Genomic DNA, 17,614 nt, shown 5'->3' on the forward strand with positions numbered 1-17,614 from the left:
GTATAGCAGGGATTATGGGGCTGGCGCGGGATCGGGCAGTGTTTCGTTCTGCTGTGCATGGGGTCACTATGAGTCGGAAATGACTCGATGGCACCTAACAACAACAACATGATCCAGCAATCCAACTCCTAGGTATACACCCTCAAACCAAAAACTCAAACTCATTGGCATCAAGTCAACCTTCACTGGGTTTCTGAGGCTGTAAATCATTACAGAAGTAGATCACCCTCTCTTCTTTCCACGGAGCAGCTGGTGAGTTTGAACTGCTGACCTTCGAGCTAGCAGCCAAATACCTTATCCACTATGCCACCAGAGCTCCTAGAGACCTAAAAATAATGATGTTAGCAGGCATATAAACACCTATGTTCACTGCTGCTTTATTCACACTAGCAAATAAACAGAAACAACAGAAGTGTCCATCAACATGTGAATGGATTAACAAATTGTGGTGCCATACATACAACCATAAAGAACAATGATGAGTCTACAAAACATAACATGGGTGGACCTGAAAGCCATAATCCTAAGTGAAATAACCAAAAACCCAAACCCACTGCCATTGAGTCTATTCCAACTCGTAACAACCCCTGCTGGAAGGCTGTAAATCTTACAGAAGTAGATTGCCTCATTTTCCTCCCTCAGAGCAGGTGGTGGGTTTGAATGGATGGCCTTCTAGTTAGCAGCCAAACGTCTTACCCACTATGCCACCAGAGCTCCTCTAAGTGAAATAAGTCAAGCATATAAAGACAAATATTGTTTCATCCCTCTTCTATAAGAAGACAATAATAGACAAATATAGAGAGATCAAATTGGTAGTTACCAGAGAGATGAGGGAGGAAAAGGAAAGTATGCTTACTTGTTATTTTTCTTGGTGATGGGAAAAATTAGTTCCAAATGTGGAGGTAGCGAGCACAGCACAGCCAAAGTTAAAATGAGTGTTTCAGCACATATGGATAGGTATAGGCAAATTGGTATATAGGTAGGTACAGGTGTATACATAGGTGAAGACAGACAGAAGTCTCTATAAAAACCAATCTCATTGCCATTGAGTTGATTCCAATTTTTAGTGACCCTATAGGACAAAACAGAATTGCCCAATAGGGTTTTCAGGGCTATAAATCTTCACAGAAGCAGATTGCCACACCTTTATTCCACGGAGCAGCTGGTGGGTTCAAACAGCTGACCGTTGCGGTATCAGCCAAGTGCTTTAACCACTGTCCCACCAGGACTCCTTAGAAAAATCTATTAAAAAAAAAAAAATGTCATTGAGTTGATTCCACTCAAGTGACCCTATAGGACAGAGTAGAACTGCCCCATAGGGTTTCCAAGGCCATAATTTGTTACAGAAACAGATTGCTTCATCTCTCTCCCACAGAGCCACTGGTGGGTTTGAACAGCTGATCTTTTGGTTAGTAGCCCAATGCTTTAACCACAGCACCACCAAGCCTATAGAAGCATCTATATAAATAAAAAATAAAATAAAATAAAAACACTGCCACTGAGTTGATTTCAACTCATAGTAACCCCCACTGGGTTTCTAAGGCTATAAATCTTTATAGAGGTAGATTGGCTCATCTTCTTCCCACAGAGCAGCTGGTGAGTCTGAACTGCTAACCTTCTGATTAGCAGCCAAATGCCTCACCCATTGCACCACCAGAGCTTGTGGGTCCAGGCATATGAAAATGTGGGGCAGAACTCAAATTCTTATTTTAAGAAATGTCCAGACAAACTGGAACAGTAAAGGAACAGAGGACCTCCTGAGACTATTACCCTGAGATACTCCTTAAACCTAGAACCAAGCCTATCCCCTGAAATAACCTTTTAGCAAAACAGCAGAGTAGCACACAAAATAAAAGGTATTACCTGCAGGATAGGTGCCCTACTTAAAAACCACCAGTATGAGACCAAAAGGTCAAGAATAACTACAAAAGCAAAGATAAGAACATAAAGGGGTAGGGAAACTAGAGTACTAGAAAAGGACCAAACAGAACACAATTAGAGAGAACGTTGACACACTGTAATAAATGAAACTAATGTCACTGAATAATTTGTATATAAATTGTCAAATGGGAAGCTAACTTGCTGTGTAAACTATCACCAAAAACTCAATAAAATATTATCAAAAAGAAAAAAAGACTAAAAGATCAGTAAATGACTAATCTCCTGGCCCCTCATACAACCCTTCAAATGAAGTACACTTTCCAGCAAGAGTAGTGACTCTGGGTATCCCAACAACGAGAAAAAAACAAACATGACAGATTAGCTGCTTGTTCTGGTTACCTAGTGCCGCTCTGACAGGAATATACCACAAATGGGATGGCCTTAACAAACAGGAGTTTATTCTTACAATTTGGAGGCTTTGAGTCCAAGTTCAAAGTGCCAGGCTCTAGGGGCTGGGTGAAAGCCCCTCAACCTTGGGGCCCAGCTCTGCCTCCTGCTCCCGGCCCACTGGAGCTAGAGGCATTTCTTCACTCAGACAGCTGCTGGCTACTGAGGCTGAGAAGCCCCAAGGTTGACAAGTAAAAAGGCACAGTCCCAATGTTACCAAACCACATGGCAGGCCATTAACTTAAGTCCATTGTAAGTCCCAAGGTCAGCAGAGCATAGCAGGCTGCTGAGCAACTACACGGCTACATGCAGGGTCCAAGCATGCCATGGGCTAGAGACCATACCCAAAGGCTTCTTCTTATATACAAGAAGCAGACCACATACCCAAAGGCAGCTACCCAGCTGCTTGTGGTAGATCCCACCATGGAGTTGACTGCCGGTCTCCTCATGGGGATTAACTACCACCATCTGCCCAGCCACTCAACCAGGCCCAGCCAAGTTGACACACAAACCAAACTACCACAATGCTCCATATAAATTATTGTTTGTCATTAATGAATATAAAGAGCTCACAAAAACTTTGCAATGTAGGTTTTATTATGCCTACTTTAAAGGTAAGGAAACTGAAGCCAATAAAGCTCAAGAGACCAGCAAGAGACAAAGCTGGGACTCAGACTCAGGTCTGCCTATCTACAAATCCCCAGCCCTTTCCAAGATACTTCACTGCCTCCTGAGAGCTGAAGTGAGAACTGTAGTATCCCAGCTATAGAAAAGGTCACTTTTTCTCATGTTCTGGCTGCTAACCAGAAGCTGTTAATTTCAGAGGCAAACTGTTTCAAGATGACATACCTGTTGTGGAGTCAATGATGAAAAGGGATGACAGGTCTCCAGGAATGAGCTCGTAAGTCACAGTTCCATAGACCCCAGAATCCCTGTCGGTGGCAAGAGCATTGATGATCTCAGTGCCCGGCTGGGTCTGACCACTGATGCTTGTCACGTAGGTTGATGGGTTAAATACAGGTCGATTATCATTCACATCCTCTATTTCCACACGGACAAAAGCCTGGGCACTTAGTCCACCCTGTTGGAGAAATGAGCAGTGATTACAAATGAATCTCTGCTGAACGCTTGGATATGGAGTAACTGGCAAGGATCCTAGACTAGACTTTTGAAGCAACAAAACATATATATATATTCATTTTATTTTTAGTCTTGAGATGAATTTGTGAGTAATAAGATGGTATCTACACTTCAGCCCTGATTCTTCAACATTAATAAGATTATATCCACTTAAAGGTCCTATCAGGCAATGATTTCAGAGTTGAGGTCAAAGATGTTCAAGGAATGTTGTTCTGATATTCCGGGGGGAAAAAATAAATCACATTTATTCTCCTGAAAGTTTTTAACCAAATGTTGTTAAGTGCTAAAGAAAAAAGGTATAAGGAGTATTGGTGGGTGATGCAATTTAAGCTAACACCAAGTCAACTATGATACATGGTAACCGCATGTGTGTCAGAATAGAACTGTGCTCCAGAGGATTCTAATGTCTGATTTTCTTAAAGAGCACCAGGGTTTTCTTCCAAAGCACCTCTGGGTAGACTTGAACCTCCAACCTTCAGCAAGCACCCAAGCGAGTTAACTATTTGTACCACCTAGGGATTCCTGAAGCCCTCGTTAAGAAGGTTCCATTTGAACAAAGACTGATCTACATGAGGAAGAAAACACAGTAGACAGAAGGAAGAACAAGTACAAAGTCCCTGAACAGGAATGTACCTGGTTTGTTCAGGGAATAGCAGGGAAGCAGGGGAAGGAGGCTGAGGTCAGAGAGGTGAGGGAAGGTGGGGGTGGTCACATAGACTCTGAAGGCCTTTTGTGAGCACCATGGCTCTTACTCTAAAACAGGAAGCCCGTTGGAGGTTTTGAGTAGAGGAAGAGATGGATTTGACTCAGATTTTAACAATGTCACCATGGCTGCTGTGTTCAGAACAGACTGAAAGACAGCAAGAGTGAGGAAGGAAGAGCAATTAAAACACTGTTAAAATAATCAGATCTGGAGTGCTGGCTGCCTAGAAAAGAAGCATAGCAGTAAAGGTGGTGTTGTTGAGTGCCGTTGAGTTAATTTTCAACTCATGACGACCCCATTGGACAGAGTAGAACTGACCCGTTGTTGTTGTTGCTGTTGTTATAGTGACCCCTCCTTGGGTTCCCGAGGCAGTATCACTACGGACGTAGACTGCCCCATCTTCCTTCTGAGGAGTGGCTGGTGGGTTTGAACCGCCAGCCTTCTGGTTAGCAGTCAAGTGCCTTAGCCACTATGCTACCGAACTGACCCGTAGGGTTTCCTGAACTGTAATCTAGACAGAAGCAAACTGTCAAGCCTTCCCCTCTGGGAGTGGCTGGGTGGATATGGATCCACAATCTTTCTATTAAGGGCCAAGTGCTTAACTGTTGCACCACCAGGGAAGGTTTTTGGCATTGTGTGCTATCAAGTTGTTTCTGACTCATAGTGATCCTACGTGAGAGAGTAGACCTGCCCCCATAGGATTTCCTAGGCTGTGATCTTAATGGGGGCATATCACTAGGTCTTTTCTCCTGTGGAAGGAGCTCTGATGGTATAGTGCCTAAGGCATTTGACTGCTAACTGGAAGGTTGGTGGTTCAAACCCACCAGCCACCCTGTGGAAGGAAGACAGGGCAGTCTACTTCCGTAAAGATTTACCACCTTCAAAACCCAAAGGGGGTTACTATGAGTTGGAATTCAACTCAATGGCAGTGAGTTTGGTTTTGGGTTTTTCTCCTGCTGAGCTGCTCATGGGTTCAAAGCACTGACCTTTTGGTTAGCAGCTGAGGACTTAACCATTGCTCCATAGCAGGGAAGGTACTTATCCTAAATACTTGGGACCATACTTGCTTTTGAATTCCTTTTTCTTTTTAAGTTTTAGAAAGGTAATATAATGCATAAGGTAGTGAGAAGTGGAGCTCATACTTTTGTCTTATGGCACCTCCATCTTAGAAAAAAAAAAGAATGAAAAAGAATAAAATAACAGAAAATAATCCTCTGCAATTTTCATGTTTCTAAAGCAAAGCACATGTTTTTACTTTAAAGAACAATTTTCCACTTCTATCTGGTACATTTTGACACTTTTATCTTTGACAAAAGTCCTTGGTAAGCCACAACAGCTGGCATTTCCTCACTTATCCTCGCCCCCCCTTTTTCTTTCAGTGGGACAGGAGACACTGGGCAGAGAGGAAACAGGACAGTGAAGGAGGAGGCTTGGAGATCAAAGGAGCAGCATGTGCTCAGGGATAAAAGCTCAGAAGGCTGGAATGGGTAGGAAAGAACGACAAAGGGAAATGATAACCACAGAGAGGCAGTGGGAAGAGTGGTGTACATTGTGGGATTGTAGTCAGTGTCACGAAACAAAATGGGTATGAACTGTTGAATAGAGAACCAATATACTCTGTAAACTTTTCCCAAAATCACAATACAAAGTTAAAAGAGAGAGAGAGAGACAAAGGGAGAGAGAGCCACACTGCTCTGTGTGGCTATGGAGGAAGCACGTGCTATGGGGTGAGAGAAGACAAGAAAGCTTCAGAAAAGGTTAAGAATGAGCTGGAAAACAACTTTCATTCTCTGATGTTCCATGTATCCCAGGCTTGGTAATGAAAAAAGAATTGGGAAATACATCTTTAGTAACAGTACAATTTTCTATCTTCTAAATTGAATTAATCACTACTCCTCCATCAGTCTGTCATCCTGTGTGTTGCTATGATGCAAAAACTACATCATGGTACTTCAAGTATTAGCAGGGCCAACCATGGTAGAGTTTCCAGATTAAGACCGACTATGCAGAAAGGCCTTGAGATAAACTTCTAAAAATAAGTCCATGAAAACCTTATGGACTACAACAGAATATGGTCGGATAGAGTGCAGAAGGTGAGCCCTTAGGCTGGAAGGACAGAAAATGCCACAACAACGGACTCTAAAATACCAATACTTTCCAATCCTCCAGCCAGGATGGGGAAATGTTTCATACTGTTAATACATAAGGCTGCATGTCAGAGCCAACTCAAGAGCAACTACAACAACAAAGTTGAACTAAAGGGCAAGGACCACAGCAGTTACAAATTATAGGTAGGTGAGATGGAGGGCTAGCTACAAATGGCAGCAAAAACAATGGAAGTTCCATCTAGCCTGTTGCTTAAAATGCAGATTGCAACTATTGTTGCTAGAGGCCACTGAGTCATCTCTGACTCATGGTGACCTTATATACAACAGAACAAAACACTGCCTGCTCTGTGCCAGCCTGACAGTCCTTGATACACCTGACCCCATCGTTGCAGCCACTGTATCAATTCATCCTGTTGAGGGTTTTGTCCTTTTTTGTTGACCTTCCACTTTACCAAGCATGACATCCTTCTCCAGGAAATAGTCCCTTCTGACATGACCAAAGTAGGTGAGATGAAGTCTGGCCATTCTTGCTTCCAAGGAAAATGCCAGCTGAACTTCTTCCAGAACAGATTTATTAGTTCTTTTAGCAGTCTAGGGTACTTTCAGCATTCTTCACCAACACCATGACTCAAAAGAATCAACTCTTCTTTGGTCTTCCTTATTCATTGGCCAGCTCTTACATGCATATGAGGTGACTAAAAATGCCATGGCTTGGATTAGGTGCACCTTAGTCTTCAAGGAGATATCTTTGCTCTTCATCACTTGAAAGAGCTCTTTTGCAACAGATATGCCCAATGCAATATATCATTTGATGTCTTGACTGATGTTTCCATTGGCGTTGATTATAGAACCAAGTAATATGAAGTCTTTGACAACTTCAATCTTCTCTCCATTTATTGTGATGCTGCTTATTGCTCCAGTTGTGAGGATTTTTGTTTTCTTTATATTGAGGTGTAATCCATACTACAGATTGCAGTCTTTAATCTTCATCAGTAATCCTCACTTTCATCAAGTCATCCTCACTTTCAGCAAGCCAAGATGTATTCCCTGCATATTGCAGGTTGTTAATGAGCCTTCCTACAATCCTGATGCCACATTCTTCTTCATATAGTCCAGCTTCTCAGATTATTTGCTCAGCATACAGATTGAATAAGTATGGTAAAGGACATAGCCCTGACGTACTCCCTTCCTGATTTTAAACCATGCAGTATGCCCTTGTTCTGTTTGAACAACAGTCTCATGGTCTATGTACAGGTTCCTCATGAGTACAATCAAGTGTTCTGCAATTCCCATTCTTCTCAATGCTATCCATAATTAGTTATGATCCACACAATCAAATGCTTTTGCATAGTCAATACAACACAAACATCTTCCTGGTATTCTTTGCTTTCAGCCAAGATCCATCTGACATCAGCAATGATATCCCTCATTCCATGTCCTCTGCTGAATCCAGCTTGCATTTCTGGAAGCTCCCTGTCAATATACTGCTGCAATCATTTTTGAAATATCTTCAGTAAGATTTTACTTGCATGTGATATTGATGATATTGTTCGATAGTTTCCATGTTCTCTGGGATCACCTTTCTTTGGAATGGGTACAAATATGGATCTCTTCCAGTCAGTTGGCCAGGTAGCTGTCTTCCAAAGGTTGTGGCATAGCCAAGGGAGTGTCTCCAGCGGGACATCCAATTGTTGAAACATCTCAATGAGTATTCTGTCAATTCCTGGACCCTTGTTTGTTACCACTTCCTCCAGCGCAGCTTCAACTTCTTCCTTCGATACCATTGGATCTTGATCATATGTCACCTTCTGAGACAGATGAACGTCAACCAATTCTTTTTGGTACAGTGACTCTGTGTATTCCTTCCATCTTCTTTTGATGCTTCCTGTATCATTCAATATGCTACCCATAGAATCTTTCAATATTGCAACTAGAAGCTTAAATTTTTCCCTCACTTCTTTCAGTTTGAGAGATACCAAGCATGTTCTTCCCTTCTGTTTTTCTAACTCCAGGTCTTTGCACATTTCATTATAACTGGCTTTGTCCTCTCAGGTTGCTCTTTGCAATCTTCTCTTCAGCTCTTTTATCTTGTCATTTCTTCTGTTTGCTTTAGCTACTCTTCACTCAAGGATGAGTTTCAGAGTCTCTTCTGACATCAATTTTGGTCTTTTCTTCCGTTCTTGTCTTTTTAATGAATGACCTTTTGCATGAAGAAAGTAAAAAGTTATAATAAAGACAGGAAAGACTGGCAGAAGATCTAAATAATGTGTAGGTCTCTCTCCAGGTGGAGTGGAATAAAAGTGAACTGCAGAATGAAGACAACCCAAACTCATTGCCATCAAGTTGATTCCAACACATAGAAACCCCCATTGGGTTTCCAAGGCTGGTAAGTCTTTAATGAAAGTAAGTAAAATATTTCATAACATCTGACTTTGAGACTGATTCTCCTCCAAACTGCCTTCCTTCTTCTGTTTCCCTTCCTCTTCACCTTCTTTTCCTCTTCCTTTTGTAGTTATCCTCAAGATCAAGAAAGGCTGGAGGAAGGGCTGGGTAAGCAAGTGAAGAGAAACTAGGAAAAAAGTGAAGAGATATCACTCCACCTGAAGATCTTTAAAAACAAAGATCTTAATTCCTAGGTTGTCCACAAAAATTGCTGTGTCAGTGGCAACATTATCAAAAATAAGAAAAATGTCTGATGGGAAAACCTACTGTCACAAAATAACCAATTTTTTGCAAAAGAAGTATTATAGATATCTGTCTTCCTGATTTAAAAGTCCATGTTTTATCTACTTAATTTTTCAAATAAGAGGCACTTTCCCTTTATAATAGTCATTTATGAATGTGTGTTAAGCGTGACTTACACGTTTTCTCTTCTATTATATGGTTACCTTTTTTTTTTAGATTTTATTTTTCCTTCTTGCTAAAGATAAGAAAACCAAAGCACAGAGAGGCTGTGGGACTCACTTAAGGTAAATTAGGCCGTAAATAGCATATCTTCAACTGGAACAAAGATTCATCTGCCCCAAATCCCTGGTGATTTCTTTTAAATAAGACCCTTTAAAGTCTTGCTCTGGTTTCAATTCTACCTTTCATTAAATCATCTGTACTGAATGTATGAAGGTCAATATTTATCATGGGCTTTATCTCAAAGGAAAACAATGGACCCTGTTTTCCTTTAAGGAACTTGAAACGATGAGACAGAGTGCATGTGAGGTACAGTAGAAAAATCAGGAGCCAGATGTCCTAGGGCTCATGCCTGGCTCTCCCCATATCTACGCTTGTAGCCTCTACAAAGTAGGTAGTCCTAGAGTCTGAGCTATCTAATCTGTAAAGTAAAGTTACCATCCATCTCAGAGGCCTGCTATTAAAATGTACGCTACAACATGCATGCAAGCATTCATAATGGTTAATCACCAACAATATTAGATGTTACAGGCTCCTTATCCTATATAATCTGGATCAGATGTGTTTAAGAATTCTGATATTTTCAAGTTTTTTAAAAGCAACATAGTGCATATACCTAGTTGGGTTGGGGCAGCAGTAATCAAACCATTAATATTCTGCAGCAAAAGGTATGAATAGAAACATGTAGAAAAGTTAAATAAAAAAAAAGACAACCTGAAAAGCCTCCTATTTTTTGGGTCAGGTTTGTTACCAAATAAAGTTTAAAAACTTTCCATTTTGAGAACTTTGGGATTTCATAACTACAAATAAAAGGTGATGTATCTTTATTTTTTTCAGACACATTTGTGCTACAACCAAGCTATCAGCACTGAAAGGAGGGAAACCCTCGATATTGAAGGGATCCTGCAACTGGGTCCTCAAAGACAAATAGTATTTAACAAACAGCTATTTCATGTGAGAATAGCCTAGAAAATTTAACAAAAAAAAAAAGCTAGGTGGTGGGTAGTCCGGGAGTCCTGACATGTTACAGGAAGTGTAAGCACACTAGTACGCCTACAGGGGAATGAGTGTGTGGAGAGAGAGAGTGGGTAGGATCTCAGAAAAAAAGGCTGGAGAGTTAGATACATGTAAGTTGATTTAAATCCTACAGAGGACAGACTTTATTCAGCAAACCAGTGGATTCTACTAATATAAAAATATGCTGTGTACACCACCCTCAGCGCATATGTTTTATGCACTGTTTTAAATTATATACACATTTACTGTGCTAATGTATTATCTTTATTTAAAGCACCACGGAAGTAAAATTGAATGGAATGAAATTCAAAGTTCTAAAAAGTTTTCTTCTTAAGCCCCCATATAGAAACCATTGCTGTTGTTAATGGAGTGACATGATCGAGTCTAGGTTTTAGAAGGAGATGGCTGGGGTAGCAATGAAGAGATGTTCTGCTTCTTTCTTTCTTTTCTCTAAAGAGGATCCTTAGTCAACAAGCTTAGGAAATACTAAATTAACCAAATTAAATATGTTCTTTGCCTCAGGACTTCTCAAAACAGGCTTTTGTATACAAAGTTCTAAAAGGAGGTGATTTATAAAGTATTCCTATTCTTACTTGCCACAAAAGCCTCTTTGGAAGGAGCATCTTGGAAGGCCACTGTCCCACGGAACACAGTATGGGGAAAACTGGTCATTTACCCTGTTCTCAGAATGTTCCCTTACAAAGCAGTGTAACTAAACTTCTGTGCAACTCACAGAAACTGTTTGGAGACTGCAACTTCATGACAGACTCTGAGACAGAACTACCCAAATCTTCACCTTTAGAAACAGAGAGAATAAGTGTTTTGTTATTTTAACCAATAAGTGTGGCAACAATTATTTTTTTATGAGGCATTAACTAACACATCCCATAAATTCTGTGCATCATTATATCTTCAATTTTTCTTATCCTTTTTCTCCTTCTACCAACAATTTCTGGTTCATGTGCCCATCATTTAATTTTTGAATTATGATTAAGAGCTTCTTACCCAAGCTACTTGATTCCCAGTCCACAAAAGTCATTTTATAAAGGTAGGAGTAGTTTGGGAAATCTCTTAAGTTTGAAAGTGTCCAATATCAAAGGCAGGAAGGAAGGCTATGACAATCAGCAGATAATGGAAACTTTTCTGTTGTTATTTCTACTTTGGTTACTTCCTGCTTTCCGTTCTCTCTGCTTTTGCCTTCTGGGACTCCTAAGGAATAGTAGAATACTCATATCTCTCCTTCACATCTCTTAATTCTTGTGGACTATGTTTTTATTTTCAGTGATATGCTAGCATCCAGTGAACAAAGGCAATGGTAAATGAGGGTCTAGTTCGTCAAGGATAAACCAGAAAGCTATGGTGCCACTAAAGCTAAGAGAAGCAGTGTTCAAAGAATAATTTCAAATTCATCAAGAGACTGAATAAAAGGGAAATAAGGAAATAATCCCTGGATATGGCAAAAAGTGATCACTTCAAAAAAAGCAGTTCTATTGGAGAGATAAGGAGGGAAGAATACATCAAGGAAAGACTGAGAAGTGAGGAAACAGAGACAACCATTTAAAACAGATTTTCTGTAAAAATGTTGTTGGTTGCTGTTAAGTTGATTCCCACTCATGGTGACCCCATGTGTAAAGAAAAGAAGATGATGACGGCAAAAAAGGTATACAAAATCAAGAGTTTGTTTTGTTTTATTTTTGATAGAAACTAGTAGTATATCTTACATGCTTATCAGAGTCATTCAAAAGAAAATGAGAATTTCATGATGTAGAAGAAGAAGGAATCATTGTAGAAGTGATGTCCTTGAGAAGGCTGGAGGAGATGGGACCTTGCGCACCAGAGAATTTGCTTTTGATGCAAAAAGAGATAACTCTGATATGACACTAGAAAAGGCAGCAAAGAACATGAGTTAATATACCAGGCATTTTAGTAGACTTTGTGGCAGGAGGGTAAGGGGTTTCTTCTCTTAAGTGAATGTTATTTTTCTCTAGGCACATCCAACTGCTTAGGTGTAAATGCAGAAAAAAACAGATAAGACCACAGATATTCAGTTGATTTTGACTCATAGTGACCCTGTAAGACAGAACAGAACTGCACCATAGACTTTCCAATCTTTATGGACGTAGACTGCCTCATCTTCTCCCACAGAGCAGCTGATGGATTGCAACTGCCACATTTTGATTAGCAGCCAAATTCCTTAACCACTGTGCTACAGAGCTCCTTAGAAAAAGCAGATAGTTAGGTTTAAACAGGGCTAGGGTTTTACTAAGAACTAAAGTGAATTTGCTAAATGATTTCAGTAATGGGTCAATAAATTAATGATCTTAAAATGGGAGAAAAACTATAAACTGGAGTAGAGGCACTACAGTAAATGAGACAGGAAGATAAGAATGCTTATAAGAACATAAAACCAAACTCACTGTCATTTACTCGATTCCAACTCATAGTGACCTCCTTGGCTTTCTAAGGTTGCAAATCTTTATGAAAGCAGATTGCCCCACCTTCCTTCCATGGAATGGCTGGTGGGTTTGAACCATCAATCTTTTGGTTAATAGCCAAATGCCTTAACCACTACACTACCAGAGCTCCTTATAGCACTCTTTAAATCAGAATTTCAAAAGATGTAAATGATCATTTCATCACCAATTACAGATGATGATCTTCAGAAAGGACAAAGTCAAGCAACTAAGAGACTCAGAGTATTGAATGATTCCACAAATGGATATTGAAGTCTTCAAGGATAGTGAAAGTATAGTGGTAGAGAGTAAAGACTGTGAGTATGATGTCAAAGTCATGAGTGACAAGGAGGTTTAAAACATGACAGCCACAAGGAAGGGTATCATGGCATGGTCTGTAACATGGACTTCCAAAGTGATGTGATTTTTGAGAGAGAAAGGAGCAGAAATAATTTAGATGCAGTGATGGGCAACAAGGAGGACATCTGCCTCACCACCTTCCAGCTTATGATTTGTGGAATATGGGTTTTTGTGTTATTTTTTATAGAAACTAGTAGTATGCCTTGTATGCTTCATTCAATAGAAAATGAGAATTTCATGATGTAGAAAAGAGCGAATCATTGTAGAAGTGATGTCCTTGAGAAGGCTGGAGGAGATAGGACCTTGAGCAGAGTTTGAACAGTCCAGAGAGGAACTGGTATCTTGAAGGGACCAGCTGTTTTTACTTAAGACAAGAAGATAAAAGGATAGTTAGAAATCAGGTTGAATTTATAAGGAAGTTTGCTAAATAGTGAGCCATGAGTCTTACAGGGCATGGTAGGAGAATTCAGGAGAGAGTAGATAGGAAACTGGTTCAAATTAGAAGACAAACAGAGAAGTATGGATGAAAAGATGCCTAATAGTGGATGGCTGGAAAGGTTAAACTTCTGGGTTGAGAACACAATAAAATGGTACTTAAGACATGTGAGGATTAATTCTTGTAGAATAATAGACAATTGGCTTGAGATATAGTCCAGACTATTTACCCAGAAAACAGAAGGCACATGGGCAACTGCTCACTCCTAAAACTAGGGTGGGGGAGGAAGTGGCGATCAATGCAATAAAAGATAGGGTTAAGCACTTAAAGACTTCTTAGAAAGTGTGAGAGTTTAATCTATTGATTTTAAAATGGGCTGGCCCTTTTACTCAGCACGTGTACTTCTAGAAACTTGCACTGCACACAAAGTATATAGCACAACTTCAATAGCCAATTTTTATCATGAAAATACCTTATTATTTTTACAAATAGCACACCCATGTAAATGATGCACATACATATATAATGGACAGATATGATGAAATTACATTTAAAAGTTCTGGCATAGCACACCCATGCACACATTGCGCATGTCTCATGACGTTTCCAGAAATGAATTTTGGCTTCATTCACCCTCATTCAATAGTCCAAAAACTTTAATCATATTTCATCATTACTTTTCATCATATTTGTACAATAAAGATATAAGCCATGGTCAAGAAGTCTTGGATCAAGTTTGGTAGTACCCCAGTAATCGGAAAATAAACAACTGAAGGTGTGTTTGCTTTGGAGCAGTTCATGGCTGTGCCTGAGAACAGTGGAGCTCCTTGTAGCTGACCTGTGCCCAGGTACATTGTGCGGGAGGTGGGACGAGGGTTATGTGAAAGGCCACATGTGGGGCTGTCACAGTCCAAGCATTGGCTGGTCCCATAGCAGGTGGGAACCATTGACCATATGAACCCAGGTCCCATGGTGCTGGCCCCAGGTGGAGCTGGACAGCAGGATGATGTGGGTATGGGTGCACACTGTCAAAGACCCACAGGGCCCCCAGGCAGCCAGTCGTACCTGTCTCATCCAAATGAAAGACGCATGATTCCTCTGTACCCACAGCTTTCACATACACCCTGTGGTATCCACGTGGGCAGAAGATTCAAACAGCCCACGGACAGCAGCCAGCCAGCTGGACAGTGAGACACAATACATGCCAGCTTTGTCTACCCAAGTGGCCTCTCCAACCCATGGTGTGCAGATTCACTTACTAGGCTAGCACCAGCCACATTGATAAGAGCTGTTTCCGGGACAGGAAAAGGGATTTCTTCTGGTAATGGAAAAACTAGTTTGTAGAGCAGGGAAGGAATCATGCCCAGAGAAAGGCTGCTTTAGAAACTTTAGGGTAGGCTGGTGAGAGTCTGCTGCTGGAAACCAAACCTTAACAAGTTCCAAGAGGAATACTTAACATTAAATCAACAACATGTAAAAAATATTGGTATAGTGCACTTATGAAAATGATGTGTGGGGGTTATGTAGTATTCAATAACGTATAATACACATATTATTTGCATAAAAATATGGTATATAATGGTGAAGGACTCAGTCAATTTAATTTCTATATTGCTAGTCTGACACAATCCTCCTATAAGCTTGGAGTGGTGAGATTGCTTTATCTCAGATAAACATTTCAGCTACTGAATTCAGGATGTAACAAAAAAAAAAAAGAGAGAGAGAGAGAGAAAGCATGTTAATAAGCATATGCATTGAAACGACAGATTAATTTGCTGAAAATGAATGGGAAAATGAAATAAGGAATTAGATATAAGCATGGAATAATTAAATTACAGAATTTTATTGTGGGAAAAAAAGCACTTGATTGTCAATATAATCCAATCACTTGTTTCCATTATATAATTTAAAGTACACTCAGGGCTTTTATGTGTGAGAAAAATACCAGCAGCAGTAGCAGCAAAATTAGAATATTTTAGAAGTACTATCACTAAAATAGAAGTGATTAAATTAAATTTAAAAAAACCTGAAAGTTATCACAAAGGTAATTAAATAAAGGCAAAGCAGCCCAGAACACACAGTGTATTTTATAAGAAAAATTATTGCGTTGACAGATAAGTAATCTCTTAGTAACCACAGACAAAATGGATTCCCAGCAATTTTTCCCCTAAAGGGCTTTCAAGACATATATTAGAAAGAGAAAATATCAGAGAAAAAATTGCCAAGGTAATTATGTAAAGTTAAAGGGCTTCTGTCAAGGTGCAGTTTATTATTCTACATAAATAGTCTGGAATCTAATATCTTGAACCTAGAATATCTTGTGGGAGTTAATTTAGTCTACTGATCTAGTCAAGATTGTTTGTTAGGGGACAGGCTACTGATTCACTACCAACATTATTATCTTCATTTTACCAATATTTTTTATTATGCATTTACTGAGAGACGTACTCTGCTAGTAGATACTGCACAGAATAACCATGAGAGATGCACAAACTCACCCTCCGGAAACTCACAGTTCATTACAGAAGAAATTAATTAAGCTTATGCAGACAATAAAATAAACCGTGAACACTGGATAACTACTGTGTTACCCCTAGGTTCTTGTTCTGGTTACCTAGTGCCATTGACAAAAATATACCACAAATGGGATGGCTTGAACAAACAGGAGTTTATTCTCTACAGTTCAGGAGGCTAGAAGTCCAAGTTCAAAGTGCCAGGCTTGAGGGGCTGTGTGAAAGCCCCTCAACTTAAGTTTCAGCTTTGCCTTTTGCTCCCAGCCCACTGAAACTAGAGGCATCTCTTCACTCAGGCAGCTACTGGCTGCTGAGGCTAATAAGCCTAAGGTTGACAAATAAAATGGCATGGTCCTGATGTTTACCAAGCCACACAGCAGGCCATCAATTCAAGTCCATTGAAAGTCTCAAGGTTGGCAGAGCATGGCAGGCTGCTAAACAATTAGACAGCTACATGCAGGGTTCAAGCGTGCCTGTGTTAGATGGGTTCTCTAGAGAAACACACACAAAAAAAACTAGCAAGGTATAGATATATATTTATAGAGAGAGAGAGAGAGAGAGAAAGAGATTTATCTTAGGCAAATGGCTCACAAGCGTATAGAAGCCGACAAGTCCAAGCTGCAAAGTCCGTCTCTGTAGGAGGTGGGGCTTGCAGCCGCCTTTGTTTCCGCAAGCACACACAGCAGAGCCGAGAGATTCAAGCTGGCATGCAGTATATTGGTTGTTGTTTCCAATAAAAGATGAATACGAGATCTCCAGGGGAGTGGTGAGCCGCTCACTCAAGGAAGTCTGTAGTTCAGAATGCTGTTCTTCCAGACTGTCCTTGGAATATCATTGCAAGCAGGCCCCTAGGGAAACTCCCCTTGGGCAGACTGGCCACTCAGAACTCAGTCATCTGATCCCATCATGGGAACAACCACACAGAACTGGGGTCCAGCCAAGTTGACACACAGCTCCAACCATCACAGTGCCATAAGCCAGAGACCATTCCCAAAGCTGCTTCTTATATACGGGAAGCAGACCACATCCCGAAGCAGCTACTCAGCTGCTCCAATACATTCCACCATGGAGTTAATTACCATTCTTACCATGGGGAATAACTACATCTAGCTGCTCAGACACTCAACTAGTCCTAGCCAAGTTGACACACAAACTTAACTACCTCAGTTCTCTAGAGAACCAAAACCAGTAAAGCTTAGAGAGAGAGAGAGAGAAATTTATCTTAGGAAAGTGGCTCACACACTTATAGAAGCTGGCAAGTCCCAAGTTCCTGGATCAAATGTCAAACTGGAGGCTTTTCCTGACTCACACAGCTGCAGGGGCTGATGAGCTCAAGGTTGGCAGGTAGTATACTGGCTGTTGACGCCAATGAATGATGAATGCAAGATCACCAGGCTGAATGGTGGATTGTTCACTCATGGACAGTTGTAGGCAGCACAACTGTCAGGATCCAGATCCACAGAAGAGTCTCTGATTTTCCCAGGATGTCCATATATATGTTGTTGTGGTTGTTATGTGCCATCGAGTCAAACCCAACTCATAGTGACCCCTTCTTGGGTTTCCAAGGCAGTATCACTACGGAAGTAGATTGCCCAATCTTCCTTCCGGGGAGTGGCTGGTGGGTTTGAACCACCAGCCTTCTGGTTAGCAGT

At 40.5% G+C, this 17,614-nt stretch overlaps 1 protein-coding gene across 1 annotated transcript in view; it reads right to left on the reverse strand.

Moving 5' to 3' along the window:
• The window catches only part of DCHS2 (dachsous cadherin-related 2), a 458,783-nt gene that overhangs the window by 213,405 nt on the left and 227,764 nt on the right, over positions 1 to 17,614 (reverse strand). The window contains exon 3 of the mRNA XM_042781410.1: positions 3,178 to 3,409. Within this exon, the coding sequence (XP_042637344.1) occupies positions 3,178 to 3,409 (232 nt within the window). The remainder of the gene's footprint in view (positions 1 to 3,177; positions 3,410 to 17,614) is intronic.

The sequence above is a fragment of the Orycteropus afer genome, unplaced genomic scaffold (genome assembly GCF_000298275.1).
Source record: "Orycteropus afer afer isolate SDZICR_OR568_19922 unplaced genomic scaffold, OryAfe1.0 scaffold00116, whole genome shotgun sequence".
Classification (NCBI taxonomy): domain Eukaryota; kingdom Metazoa; phylum Chordata; class Mammalia; order Tubulidentata; family Orycteropodidae; genus Orycteropus; species Orycteropus afer.